We start from the raw sequence: 15,738 nt of genomic DNA, 5'->3' as shown, positions 1-15,738 counted from the left end.
AGGAATCTTATTCTATTAACAACAAGGAAGCCTAATACAATGCTTCTGAGATAAATTCCTTCACCGCCTTGAGATCCTGTTTCCTTTTCCTTATCGAAGATCAACTGATATGACAAATACTGATTACACCATCCCTTGACATCATCATCCGTTGATATCATCATCCGTTGATATCATCATTCGTTGATATCATCATCCGTTGATAAGTTCTGAAGTGACTTCTGATAGTTTCTGCTGATATCATCAATTGCTTCTAACAAATTGGGAGTATGATGTATATAATGAGTTGTACAAGACCAGACATTGCATACTCAAACAACAAGTTGAGTAGGTTTATGAGTAATCCGGGAGCTGATCATTGGAAAGCGATCATAAGGGTACCGAGGTACTTGAGAGGAACTCGAGACTATGGACTGCACTATGGAAGATATCCAGCAATATTAGAGGGATATATTGACATGAACTGGATATTTAGTAAGAAGGCTCTAAGGTCTACGAGTGGCTATGTGTTTACACTAGCTGGCGCAACAATTTCATGGAAATCCTCGAAGCAAACTTTGATAACTCATTCCATGATGGAAGCTGAGTTTGTGACACTGGATAAATACGTCGAAGAGGCTAAATATCGACGCCAAATTTTAGAGGATATTCCAAGATAGTCAAAGCCTGTGACTGCAATAGGGATACACTGTGAAAGTCGATCCGATATTGGTAGAGCATAGAGCACGATATATACATAGATTTATATAGTAAAACACTTATGTAGTGTTCAAATGTGTTACTTGTGTATTGCTCCAACACCTACATGCGCGCAGGGGGTGGTGCAAATCTTGGGCTTTCGAGGGACAATTTGAGGCTTGCGAAGCTTTCGAGTTTGCCCGCTTGTGCGACGTGCGGACACGAATGTAGCAGAAAATTGGCCCAAATAATTATGGACTAGTTTGCTAAATTTAATTTCCACTGGGCTTGGGATTTTAAAAGTTTAATTCGTTTTGATTACGGATTATTATAATTAATTTGATGTGATAATAATCAGATTCAATTACGGATTTGATTTATTACCCGATTGATTAACTAACACGTTTTTATTGATTACGCGTGGAGTAGCGCACACGTTTCCTCGAGCCTATATAATAACATATTAGGCTTAGGGTTATTCATTCGTTCGACATATAACACACAACCGCCTCCTAAACACAAACCATACTCTCTCTCTCTCTTCTGGTGATAGTTTCTTGCACCGTTCTAGTTCACCGAAGGTGTTGTTCACGTAACATCGTTGATAGGGATAAATAAATCCTGATTTTATTAATAATGGGCTGCTGGACCCAATAAGAAGATGTATGATATTCAGACCAGAAAGGTTAAGCCTGATGGACCAGATCAGGCCTGGTGTAATAAAAAAGGCCCAAAAGCCCTGATTATTAATTAATTTCGTAATTAATTAATAAGGGAAAAATCAGCTGTTGAGAAGAGTCCTGATAAGGATATAAATCCTTATAGATAAGCCTCAAGGGGACCTAAAAGAATAAGGGATCAGTTTCCTACTATCTAGGACTCCAAAGTCCATTCTAATTATGAGACTTGCCCACCAAGTCTCCTATACCAAGTCCAATTCAAGGACTCCCAACATCTATATAAGGGGTCTCACCCCCACCAATCAGAACTACGTTTTTTGGCTTGATCCTTGGCAATCAGCAAGGTACGTAGGCATCTCGTAAAGGCAGATTGAGTCACGAAACACGAGAGCAGCCATTAAAGGCCTTGAGCTCCCGAATCTTAGTATTAAATACAGCAAGTAATAACCTTGGTTTTTTTATCCATAACATTTGGCGCCGTCTGTGGGACAAACAACACCAACCATGGCGAGAACACGGAGAACAATTGGAGCTCTAGAGGAAGGAACACCATTAGAGACAACCCAGGTGATTTCATCAACCGTGGAGGTTCCTCCCCATTTAACTTATGCATCTACTCAGGGGGAAGCCCAGACAGGGGCAACTCATCTTCAGCCACAAGGGACAACTCCCCCGACTATTCAAGGTACGAATCCTCAAGTTCAACAAATACATATACCTGTGAATTCTCGACCCGTCGGGTATGAATATTCAACTATTGTTACTACTAACCCCCCTTATGGGATGCCCCTTCACCCTGAGGTTGGAGGAAGCGGATATGCTGGGCGAAGCGAAGCACGAGGGCGGTCGCCCCCCTATATACGAGGTTTGGATCCTATCCCTGAGGATCGGGAATTTTCTGGTCCATACACTGAGAGAGACTCCGAATCTTCGGATGATGAAGTGGCCCCGAGAAGGAGGCGTCCTGGAAAAGAGCCAATGGCCGATGGAAGGCAACGCCCCCAAAGCACCCCAGGGGCGAATCCCCAAGAAGTGCAGGAAAAGATCAGGGCTCATGAGGCTGAAATCCAAAGGCTGAGGCGTGATTTGGAGGCTCACCAAGCCACCAGACCCCACATGCCTCCTAGGGGAGAAATCCTCCTCCTATCATAGACCTGGATGGTCCGGTAAGAAGAAGGGCTGCTGTCCCAAGAACTGATCCAAGCAATCTCCTTCCCCTTGGAGATCCTGATGATCCAACTCCACCCTTCACAGAAGAGATAATGAATGCCCATATCTCAAGGAAATTCAAGATGCCCACTATCAAAGCCTATGATGGCACGGGAGACCCCGCAAATCATATTAGGACATTCTCTAATGCACTGCTGCTGCAACCCGTGAATGATGCTATAAAGTGTCGGGCCTTCCCTCAAACCCTGTCGGGTATGGCTCAAAGATGGTACAGTCGCCTACCCCCAAATTCTATTGGATCATTCAGAGAATTAAGTCAGGCTTTTATTAAGCAATTCATCAGTGGAAGAGTCCATGAGAAAAGTTCAGCATCTCTTATGAGTCTTGTGCAGGGAGCTAAGGAATCCTTAAGAGATTACCTGAATTGTTTTACAAAGGAGGCTTTAAAAGTCCCAGACCTTGATGATAAGGTAGCCATGATAGCACTGCAACAAGGAACTAGGGATGAGTTTTTCAAGATGTCTTTGGCCAAACGACCCCCTGAGAGCATGTTGCAGCTCCAAGAGAGGGCAGGAAAGTATTTCAAGGTTGAAGAAAGTATGAGGAAGACCGTAGTAAGTAATGAGCCCACTGGAGGCAAGAAACGAAAAACTGATTTGGAGTATATTGCTAAGGACAAATATCCTAGAACCGAACAAAACCCTGATTCAACCCCCAAGAAGGGAGGACCTGGGCAAAAGTTCACTGAATACGCTAAGCTGAATGCTCCCAGAAGTCAGATTTTGATGGAGATTGAGAAAGACAGAGATATTCGCTGGCCTAAGCCCTTGAAGGCTGATCCCGCCAAGCTAGATAAGGGCAAGTATTGTAGGTTTCACAAAGATGTTGGCCATGACACCGATGAGTGTAGGCAATTGAAAGATGAAATTGAGTTTTTGATTCGAAAAGGAAGATTGAACAAGTATACTGGAGATGCAGGGGACAGAAATAATAATGGAAGGAAGAACTTTGAAGATCGTAGGAGGAACCAAGACGATCAGGGGCGAAACCCCCAGCCTAGAGGACCAGTTATAAACACCATTTATGGAGGGCCGAGACCTCGAGGGCCTGTGATAAACACGATCTTTGGAGGTCCAACTGCTGCTGGATTGTCCAAAAATTCCAGAAAGGCATATACTAGAGAGGTTATGCATATTGTTGGAGAAGCCCCGAAGAGGGCCAGGACAGAAGTAACATTGGCTTTTGATGATTCCGACCTAGAGGGTGTGAAGTTTCCCCATGACGACCCGTTGGTCATAACACCAATAATAGGAAATAGCCCGGTTAAGAGGGTCCTTGTGGATAATGGTGCTTCTGTGGATATCTTGCTCCACGACACCTTTCTAAGGATGGGGTATAACGACTCCCAGTTAACACCAACCGACATGCCGATATATGGATTTGCTGGAGTAGAATGTCCTGTGGAAGGGATAATCAAGTTGCCAACCACCATAGGTACGGAGCCAAGGCAAGCAACGCAGATGCTGGATTTCGTAGTGGTAAAGGCTAGTTCAACTTATAATGCTATCATGGGGAGAACAGGGATACATGCCTTCAAGGCAGTCCCCTCTTCCTACCATTCAGTCATGAAGTTTCCCACCCGAAACGGGATTGGAGAAGAGAGAGGAGATCAAAAAATGGCTAGAAGCTGTTATGTGGCCTCTTTGAGGGCAGATGGAGTCGGGGGGCAGGTTCTTCCTATTGAAGATATGGATGTTCGAGAAAATGATGAGAATAGAGGAAGGCCAGCAGAAGAATTGGTTTCGGTTCCTTTATACCCCGAGAATCCTGAGAGGACGACTTTCATTGGAGCCACATTAGAGGAGCCCCTTAAAGGGAAGTTAGTGAAATTTTTGCAAGAAAATAGTGATGTGTTTGCATGGTCAGCAGCTGATATGCCAGGCATAGACCCGGAGTTAATTACTCACAAGCTAAACGTGGATCCAAGCCGGAAGACAGTGAAGCAAAAGAAAAGAAATTTTGCCCCGGAAAGACAAGAGGCTATAAAACAGGAAGTAGAAAAGCTCTTAGAGGCTGGTTTCATTGAGGAGATCCAATTTCCGGAGTGGTTAGCCAACCCTGTAATGGTGAAGAAGGCTAATGGAAAGTGGAGGATGTGTATAGACTTCACTGATCTGAATGATGCATGCCCCAAAGACTGTTTTCCGCTGCCTAGGATTGATACTTTGATTGATGCCACTGCTGGACATGAGATGCTGAGTTTCATGGATGGATTTAGCGGATACAACCAGATCAAAATGCATAGGGATGACATTCCAAAGGTATCATTTATCACTGACTTTGGTGTTTATTGTTATCTTGTTATGGCGTTTGGTCTCAAGAATGCAGGAGCCACCTATCAAAGGTTGGTAAATAGAATTTTTAAGGATCTTATTGGTAAGACTATGGAAGTCTATGTTGATGACATGTTAGTCAAGAGTCTAGTAAAGACTGATCATATAGCCCATTTAAGGGAAGCTTTTGAGGTCCTGAGGTACCACAAGATGATGTTGAATCCGACGAAGTGTGCTTTCGGAGTAGGATCTGGAAAATTCTTGGGATTGATGGTCTCGAAGAGGGGAATTGAGGCAAACCCCGATAAAATAAAGGCAATCCTGGACATGGAACCCCCCAAAACTGTCAAGGATGTTCAGAAACTCACAGGAAGGGTTGCTGCGTTAGGACGATTCATCTCCAAGTCAGGAGACAAATGCTTGTCATTTTTCAAGTCACTAAAGAACATCAAAGACTTTGTATGGAGTGAGGAAAATCAGAAGGCATTTGAAGAGTTAAAGAAGTATATGGGCCAAGCCCCGTTGTTGGCCAAGCCAGTTCTGAATGAAGTTTTATTCTTGTACTTGGCTGTTTCAGAGAGCGCCTTGAGCGCCGTGTTGGTTAAGGAGGAACTGAAAGTCCAGAAACCCGTATACTATGTCAGCAAAATTTTGCATGGTGCTGAGTTGAATTATTCAGCCATTGAGAAATTTGCTTTAGCCTTGGTAATGGCTTCAAGAAAGCTGCGTCCTTATTTTCAAGCTCACCAAATTGAAGTGCTAACAAATCAGCCACTGAGAAATATCATTCACAGTCCCAAGGCAAGTGGGAGACTGATTAAGTGGGCAATAGAGTTGGGAGAGTTCGATCTCAAGTATAAGCCACGTACGGCCATAAAAGCCCAGGCACTAGCTGACTTCGTGGTGGAATGTACCATACCCAACCAAGAAGTCGAGGGGCAGGAAGATACCATACCTCAAGACAAGGGAGTTGATAATGAAAGCAAAGAGAAGGATGATAAAGAATATTGGGTTCTCTATTTTGATGGAGCATCAAAAACAAACTCCAGTGGAGCAGGGTTGGTTTTGCAAAGCCCTGACGGGTTCTTAATTGAGTATGCCATGAAGCTAGACTTCCCAACCACAAACAATGAGGTAGAGTATGAAGCCCTGATTGCTGGCCTTGGTCTAGCTGGGACACTTAGAGTTAAAAACTTAAAGGTCCTTGGAGACTCGAAGTTGATCATATCCCAGGTAAAGGGAGAATTTGAGGCAAGGGATGATACGATGGCTAAGTATGTTCGCCTAGTAAGGGCTGTGATGACCCAATTTAATGAATGCCATGTTGAACACATTCCAAGGGAAGAAAATGCTAAAGCAGATGCGCTATCAAAGTTTGCCTTATCTGAGATTGAAGAAAGTTCAGGAAGTGTGTACTTCCGTGTTTTGAAGACACGAAGCATAGATGTTAAGCTTGTGGCTCCCGTAGGCTTGGGGACGTCATGGATTGATCCCATCAAGGCTCACATTCAGACCGGTTGGTTGCCAAGCGATGCAATTGAGGCACGAAAGTTAACTGTTCGAGCACTAAGGTACTCTTTGATAGATGGGATTCTATATAAAAGATCTTTCGTGGTTCCTTACTTGAGGTGTCTCAGGCCCGATGAGGCACGCTTAGCTCTTGAGGAAGTGCATGGAGGTATTTGTGGGCAACACTTGGGGGGCAGGGCCTTGGCTCATAAGATAACCCGTATAGGCTTCTATTGGCCAGAAATGATGGCTGATGCCAAAGAATATGTAAAGAAGTGTGATCGCTGTCAGAAGCATGCACCAGTCGCCAGACAACCCCCCGAGATGCTGACCTCTATCAACTCACCTATTCCCTTTGCTATGTGGGGGATGGAAATTCTAGGGCCTTTTCCTATGGCCACAGCACAAAGGAAGTTTCTGATTGTAGCCATTGATTATTTCACCAAGTGGATCGAAGCCAAACCTTTGGCCAAAATCATAACTAAGCAGGTTGCACAATTCCTGTGGGAAAACATTATGTGCCGATATGGAATTCCCCGTATCCCCGTCACTGACAATGGAACACAATTCAACAATGAGGAATTCAAGAAGTATTGTGAAGAAAATGAAATTGAGTTACGAGTCACCTCTGTGGCTCACCCGCAAGCCAATGGGCAAGCAGAGGTAGCAAATCGGATAATCATGGATGGACTAAAAAAGAGGATCGAGAAGTCAAGAAATAATTGGGTGGATGAGATACTTCCAATATTATGGGCCTATAGGACTACCTGTAGAGTCACAACAGGAGCAACTCCTTTCATGTTGGCATATGGGGCAGAAGCAGTAGTTCCCGTGGAGATATCGTATTCCTCTCCAAGGATTCAGACTTTCAATGCTGTAGAAAATGAGGAAGGGCAGAGGTTAGCCCTGGATCTAATTGATGAAGTGCGAGATGAGGCACATGCAAAGATAGTAGAATATCAGAAAAAGGCTTCATTCTATTACAACCTAAGGGTTAAAGAAAGGTTCTTTTACCAAAGAGGCTTGATCTTAAGAAAGATTGAGGCTTCGGGAGTTGAAGAGAAAGAAATGCTAATCCCTAACTGGGAAAGACCGTATAAGGTCAAGAAAACATGAGGACGAGGATCCTACAAGTCGGAAACCCTGAGCAGTGACAAAGTGCCTCATACCTGGCGCGTTTCGAAGCTGAAGGTTTAATATGTTCAGGACATGAAAGACATGTTCGTGGTACTTAGTAGTAAATGGAGGAATAAGGTCGACCAGTGTACGAGCATCCAATGAATAAAATTCCCGAAGGACCAAAGTATCAAAAATAAAAGACGAATATGAAATCAAACTACAAATGCATGAGATCCTGAAGGATCAGAAATCAAGTCATGATGAACAATTAGGTTACATACTGAAGATGTTCAAGTCCATAAAGGACCGTAAGTAGATAAAAGCCACACACGACAAACAAAGCCATGCAAGGCCTAAACACTGAAGGACAATCTATAGTCCAAAATCAGATGATTGGCCAATAATGGTAACCTCAGAAACAACCCAAAGGCTAGGAAAGCCCCGCAAATTTACCATATCCGGGTAAGAGCTATGAACAGAGCCAATGGACATATTAACGCATCATCATGGGTGTCCATCATCTTGAATAAGTCTTCTGACCGTCGATAAACGCTAAGAGAGCTCTAGAATCCCAGTCCTAAAACTTTCTCTCAAGTTTCTTCATCAATGCCTCCAAGGCCATGTGCTCACTCCTTCATTTTGCACTCCTAGTGAAAGAAGCTGCGAAGTAGGCGTTGGCCTAATAAGAAAAAGATATTAGAAATCTAACTTCACAAAATGTATATGGTCAATTGGAGTCCACATTACAAACTCCAGCCTACCAAAGAAGGCTGATCAGCCTCAAGAGAAAGCCTGACCAACTGGAGATCCCTTAGAAAGGGCTCCGCCAGACCGGCCTCCAAGGGATGCCCTAAGCCAGCCAAGCTCCTCCTTTAATTTGTGAAGTACTGAAAGTTCTAAAAAGAATAGATGTACCAAATACAAGGCATGAGCCCCGCACATCCCCGCCTCAGGAAGCTGTTCGCCTAATTGGAACAAACTTAACCAATGGAAAGATAAGAGGGGTTAGGCCAACTTTAACAAGGTTCCTTGGATGAGGTCCCCACCCGGCAAGGCACTCCCTCGAATAAAAAAGAGAGAAGTCAAATCCACGAATTGATATTGAGAATATTGAAGTTCAAGAACTTCCATGAAATAGGATCCCGAAGGGCCAAGAAGCTCTAGACATTAAGGTTACGGCCGACCAAGGGCCTCAAGGGCTTGGTCTCTATGGCCGACCAAGAGTCCTTGAAGCTGACTCCTCCACATAGAGGGTTAGGCCGACTAGGATGTCCTCAAAGGAACGTCTAGAGACGTCCTGAACTAATAGGGATGGCCCCTAAAAGAAGGTTCCAAGAAAACCATGAACTAGAGCCAAGGGATGCTCCTAATGAAGACAAGAACTTCCACGAAAACAAGTTTCGTAAAGACTAGAACCCTTACGAAGGGAGATAAGTTTCACGAAGAGTAAGACGCTCACGGCTACCAAGAGTCAGTAACGCCTAGCCCTCCACAAGGAAGGATTAGGCCGACTAGAACCTTCACAGAGGAAAATAAGTTTCGTGAAGAATAGAATGTTCACGAGAACAAGTACATAACGCTCACTAGAAAAAGGGCCAAACGTCCAAAAAGAGCAGAATTCGCCGACCGGGCCACATGAAGGCCTCATAGCCGACGGGAACCTATGTAGGGTTGATCCAGACCCTCCTAAAGGTTTTCTGGTGGAACTCCTATGAAATTCCTTGAGAATTCTTGAAAAATTAGGCGCCCGATGAGAACAAGTTCCGCGAAGACTAAAGGGTCCATGAGAACAAGTTCCGCGAAGGCTAAAGAGTCCATGAGAACAAATTTCGTGAAGACTAGGACATCCACGAAAACAAGTTTCATGAAGAATAGAACGTTTACTAGAAAACGATCAGAAAAGCCTGGTTGAGGCTAAACACAAATCGATAGTCTTAAGGGACAAAAAGCCCAGTAAGTTTAAAAGCCCAAAGAAGAAAGGCCCGAAGTGGAACGTTCCAGAATACTCCAAGAAATTCTAAAGGAAATAAATGAACAGGGAAGAAAAATTCAAGAATATTCCCAATAATTCTAGAGAATTCTAAAGGAGGTATTTAAATATATTAAAGTCCAATTATAATTAGGAAGAGGCCAGATAAAAGGCCCAAATCCAATTAGGATTTGGAAAAATAGAGGCCCAAGTCCAATTAAGATTTGAAAGGATACAAGCCCAAATCAAAGCCCAAATCCAATTAGGATTTGAAAAAAGAGAAGGCCCAAGTAAGGCCCATTCCAAGTTGAATAAAGAAGAAGCTCAATAAAGACCAGGATTGAGGTCGAATTTGAGGTCGTGAATCCTATTCGAATTCTTTCGAACAGACACCCGAAAATTACGGGTAAAAAAGATCAGGATTGAGGTCGAAATCCAGGAAAATAAGACCAGGATTGAGGTCGAATTCCCAAATCAGGCACGATATTTTTCAAGGAAAAGGACAAATTTTCGACCTAGATCCAGGTCGAAGGTTCGACTAGGATCCTAGTCGACATCCAGGTCGTGAATCCTAGTCGACATCCTTCGACTAGGAATCAAGAGAACCGAAAAAAAAAAAAAAAAAAAAAAAAAAATCGAGCAGAATTCTGGTCGAAATTTCGACTAGGATCCTGGTCGAATTCCAGGTCGTGGATCCTAGTCGAAATCCTTCGACCAGGATGGCAAGGCTGACCCCTATTTTCGACTAGGATCCTGGTCGAAATTTCGACTAGGATCCTGGTCGAATTCCAGGTCGTGGATCCTAGTCGAAATCCTTCGACCAGGATGGCAAGGCTGACCCCTATTTTCGACTAGGATCCTGGTCGAAATTTCGACTAGGATCCTGGTCGAAAAAGGGCTGGAAATAGGAAAAATCCAGAAAATTAGGAAAAATTCCAGAAAATTAGGGGAAAATCCCGGAAAATTAGGGAAAAAATCCCAGAAAATTAGGGAAAATCCCAGAAAATTTGGGAAAATCCCAGAAAATTAGGGAAAAATCCCAGAAAATTAGGGAAAAATCCAGAAAATTAGGAAAAATCCCAGAAAATTAGGGAAAATCCCAGAAAATTTGGGAAAATCCCAGAAAATTAGGGAAAAATCCCAGAAAATTAGGGAAAATCCAGAAAATTAGGAAAAATTCCAGAAAATTAGGGGAAAATCCCGGAAAATTAGGGGAAAATCCAGAAAATTAGGGAAAATCCCAGAAAATTAGGGAAAAAATCCCAGAAAATTAGGGAAAATCCCAGAAAATTAGGGAAAAATCCCAGAAAAATTAGGGAAAATCCAGAAAATAAGGAAAAATCCCAGAAAAATTAGGGAAAATTCCAGAAAATAAGGAAAAATCCCAGAAAAATTAGGGAAAATTCCAGAAAATAAGGAAAAATCCCAGAAAAATTAGGGAAAAATCCAGAAATTAGGGAAAAATCCCGGAAATAAGGGAAAAATTCCTGGAAATCAAAATAATTCCTGAATAAAAGGAAAAATTCGTTGTAAACGTGTAGGTCGCTCCACACTTTACGCAAGAACGAAACCCTGTAAGGGAATGAATAAACTTAACTTCTGCGAAACCTAATCAATGTTTCCCAAAAGTTGGGGGGCAAATGATAGGGATAAATAAATCCTGATTTTATTAATAATGGGCTGCTGGACCCAATAAGAAGATGTATGATATTCAGACCAGAAAGGTTAAGCCTGATGGACCAGATCAGGCCTGGTGTAATAAAAAAGGCCCAAAAGCCCTGATTATTAATTAATTTCGTAATTAATTAATAAGGGAAAAATCAGCTGTTGAGAAGAGTCCTGATAAGGATATAAATCCTTATAGATAAGCCTCAAGGGGACCTAAAAGGATAAGGGATCAGTTTCCTACTATCTAGGACTCCAAAGTCCATTCTAATTATGAGACTTGCCCACCAAGTCTCCTATACCAAGTCCAATTCAAGGACTCCCAACATCTATATAAGGGGTCTCACCCCCACCAATCAGAACTACGTTTTTTGGCTTGATCCTTGGCAATCAGCAAGGTACGTAGGCATCTCGTAAAGGCAGATTGAGTCACGAAACACGAGAGCAGCCATTAAAGGCCTTGAGCTCCCGAATCTTAGTATTAAATACAGCAAGTAATAACCTTGGTTTTTTTATCCATAACAATCGTCGTCTTCTCGTTTTATCCTGGGTGGCTAACGACTCGCACATACGGTGAGGGCTGTAATAGCTTTAAGGAGACAGTTATACGACTCACACATTAGTTCGACATACAAGACACTGTCACTTCCTAAACACAAACCCTACTCTCTCTGTGTTCCGGTGTTCCGGTGATAGTTTCATGCTCCGTTCTAGTTCGCCGATGGTGTTATTCACATAACATCGCCATCTTCTCGTTTTATCCTGGGAAGCTAACGACTCGCACATACGGTGAGGGCCGTAATAGCTTTAAGGAGACAGCTATAAGACTCGCACATTCATTAGACATACAACACACAGTCACCTCCTAAACACAAACCCTACTCTCTCTCTCTCTGTTCCGGTGATAGTTTCTTGCTCTGTTCTAGTTCACCGAAGATGTTATTCACATAACATCGCCATCTTCTCGCTTTATCCTGTGAGGCTAACGACTCACACATACGGTGAGGGCCGTAATAGCTTTAAGGAGACAATTATATGTATGGACTCGAGGACTTCTCCTTCATATCCTTTTTGTTGCTTTCTATTATTCGCACACACTTATATTATATGTATTAATCGCAGATTGTGACAACAGATTCATATGCAACAATCACAAAATTAAGGTTAAAAACATCACATTTAATCACAATCACATTAACGATTTACGATTAAAGGTCATACATGTCATAAAATCCGGTACGATTTTGTGCGATTTTCACCTCTAAAATCTGAACTACATTAAATTCAAGTACTATTAGGGGCGGGTACAGGGCAGGTCGAACCAAACCAAATATATCTGTTTTTAGGGCTGTTAAACGGATAATTCGGACACGAATCTGCCTATATCCGTATCCGTATCCGAATTCGAAAATATTTAAAGAATAATATCTGAATCCGGATCCAACTGAGACTATCCGGATACGGATAATATCCGGATCCGAATCAAATTTTCAATCAGATTTTTATTTTTATATTAAAAATTGAAAAAAAATTGAAATTTTTAGTAAAAATTAAAAATTCATTTAAAAAAATTAAAATAAGAGTTAAAGTGATTTAATCATATTTTTAATTTTTTAAAATTATTTCTCTTTTCAATATAATTGTTATCTTTAAATTTTGAACTCATATGATTTTTTTACATATGTCTGTAAAATTTGTATAAACATAATATTTAATATATATATATATATACACACATACATACACACGCTATAAATTTAATATAATAAATTTTAAATCATATATATTTATTCGAATTCATATGTTATCGGATACGAATATGTCTATATCAGTATTCGTATCCGCAATCGTCGAATTCGAATACGGCTAATATCCGCTTTATTTTAGGTACGGATAATATCCCCTTTATTTTAAATCGAATACGAATTTTTTGAACAAAATAGGAGATTTTTCGAATTTTTTGAGAGTCCTACATATTTTAAATTTTTTAACCATAATCCCACTGACATCCTATCCAGAGCGCACCCGAAGGGTAGCGGCTGCGGATTACCTACGATAAAAAAAATGGTAAAAGGAAATAATTAGTTAAAAGTCACATTGATTGACATAAAGCCCATTCATTCATAAATCACAATTGCGGGCGAATTAGCCCCCGCGACCTAGTACACGTCCTCGTGATAGGCATACAGCAAGGGCACTTATTTTCTTATGACCGACCCCTAAATTAATATACGAATGTGATATTCTAATCAGTCGACTTCAGAGTTCAGACTTGGCTACTCTATTTTCCCCATTTTTTATTTTTTTCTTTAACATTTAGTTTCAGACTACACCGACTTAAGACGGTTTTGTGTTCGCTGGACGCTAGTAGGCGATGTCGGTAGCACTAGCAGTAGTCTAGCAATACGAGTACTGTATAGTTTACTTTTGTTAAATCTTCCGTACTATTTTTTTCTCTGCGTTAGACTTTTTAGTCTATTTTTTATATAGTCCTGGGTTGGTTTGTTCGGTTATTTGCTCTTCCTGTTGGAATCACTATTTATTAAGGGCTTTTTTTATGTAAAGATTTATAAGTTACTTATATCGAACTGTTTGTCGACCTAATTAATAAATCGAATTTATAACTTATAAGCTGATAAGTTGAATATTGGTAACAACGTATTTTTTTTCAACTTATTTTAATTTTTCACTTTTTAATAAATTTTAATTTTTAAATATATATTTTTAAATATTAAGTTAATTTAAAAATTATAAATTAAGATAAGTTAATTTCTGCCTCTGCTATAGAAATCGGCCGATTTTTCAAAAATCGCCAATAAATCGCTCAAAAATCGGTCAAAAATATTTGTCCAATTTGACCGATTTCCGATAAATCGCCGATTAATCATCCGATTTTTTTAAAATCGTCCGATAAATCATAAATCGGTACCTCAACCGAATAGTTCCGATTTCCAAAATCTGTAACACCGATCTCTGCATATTAGTTGAGGTGTACCTGAACTAAAAACTAACATTTCTTTAAATAAAATAATTTATAGGGAGGATAAGACCAAAAATTGTAGCTCTCCGTGATTAGTGGTACATATCACCCTCTGCCCTCTGGCCTCTCTTATTACAAAAAAACAATTGTACACACGTATGCAATCTTCTCTTCTCCACCCCTAAATATGAAGAAGTTATAAACACACTTAAAAACAGTACATATATATTGCCAAACGACCCTACTTATAGACATAAAACAAACACTCTTTCTCTATAAGTAGCAACATTCACATCTACAACTTCCAACACATCACACACTCATCACCAAATACCTAACCACAATTTTCTCTCCTCCTCAAAAAAAAGATGTCAAGATCAGCCCTTCTCTTCTCTGCCCTCCTCCTCTTCCTCACCTACACCACCTCACCGGCATCCTCCGCCGCCGCACCGGCAAACAAATTCATCAAAACCTCTTGCACCCTCACAACCTACCCATTAGTCTGCGAACAATCTCTCTCAGCCTACGCAAAAACCATCCAAAACAACCCACAAGAGCTGGCTTCAACAGCCTTACAAGTCAGCCTAAGACAAACCAAACTGGCCCATACATTCATGAAAAGACTCAACAAATTCAAAGGCCTTAAAGCAAGACAATACGCAGCCATACATGACTGTTTGGAAGAAGTGGCAGATAGTTTGGACCGGGTCAGCAGATCGTGTGATGAAATGAAGAATTTGGGCCGGGCTAAAGGAAATGACTTTACTTTTAGAATGAGTAATGTGGAGACTTGGGTCAGTGCTGCACTTACTGATGAAACAACTTGCATGGATGGGTTTGCGGGTAAGGGTTTGGATGGGAAAATTAAGGAGTCAGTTAGGGCACAAGTAGTTGCTGTTGCACGTGTTACTAGTAATGCTCTTGCTTTGGTTAATAACTTTGCCGCAAAGCATAAGCACTAGAGCCTAGAGGTGTGGGCTTTTTCAAGTTTTGTCAGATCTACTATAGGCAAACAGTGTCTTACTATATATAAATATTATATAATTAATGAGGATGTGTGTATGTAATAGAATGTAATGTAAAATACAAGTCTTTGTGTTTTCTTTTGTGTTTTCCGTTCTTTCGGCCACTTTTTGTGAGCCGGAGTGAAGTGTAATGTACACCAAGGTTAAAAATTACTTTTTAAAAAAAAAATAATTAGACTCGTTGTACGTCAGTATCAGTTTGCGAGAATCGGACTACAGTATAAGCGGGCAGGATCCGAGTCCAGGGAACCAAAATTAAAGGACTATTTGCCTTTGTTGATTTCATATTTCTTATTTTGGTATTTCTAATGTGTGCTCAAGTGCATACAATAAGCACTAATTCCCAAGAGTTTTATGTATTTTGATTAGTGGAGTTATTGTAAATGCACGGGGTTCATCAATATTTATGATTAGAGGACCAATCAAAATCCACCAAACTCATGGGAGTTAGTGCTTATTGTGTGGTCTTGGGCACACATTAGAAAACCCGTTCATATTTTTTCTAGTTTAAGGATGAGTTTGATTTATGTTTTACCGACGGCTCCCAAATGTCCTGATATGTCCTATGATGCTTTATTACAAGTGGGGTCCGATGAGCCCTGAGGATAAA

At 41.0% G+C, this 15,738-nt stretch overlaps 1 protein-coding gene across 1 annotated transcript; it reads left to right on the top strand.

The window, feature by feature from the left end:
* Nucleotides 1-14,371: 14,371 nt before the first annotated feature.
* On the top strand, nt 14,372-15,312 carry LOC141708676 (21 kDa protein). Its single transcript, XM_074512419.1, has one exon. The coding sequence runs from the start codon at nt 14,472-14,474 to the stop codon at nt 15,063-15,065; it is 594 nt and encodes a 197-aa protein (XP_074368520.1). The 5' UTR covers nt 14,372-14,471; the 3' UTR covers nt 15,066-15,312.
* Nucleotides 15,313-15,738: the final 426 nt, after the last annotated feature.

Source organism: Apium graveolens, chromosome 2, assembly GCF_009905375.1.
Source record: "Apium graveolens cultivar Ventura chromosome 2, ASM990537v1, whole genome shotgun sequence".
In the NCBI taxonomy this organism is placed as follows: domain Eukaryota; kingdom Viridiplantae; phylum Streptophyta; class Magnoliopsida; order Apiales; family Apiaceae; genus Apium; species Apium graveolens.
This window is presented reverse-complemented; position numbering and strand designations above follow the sequence as displayed.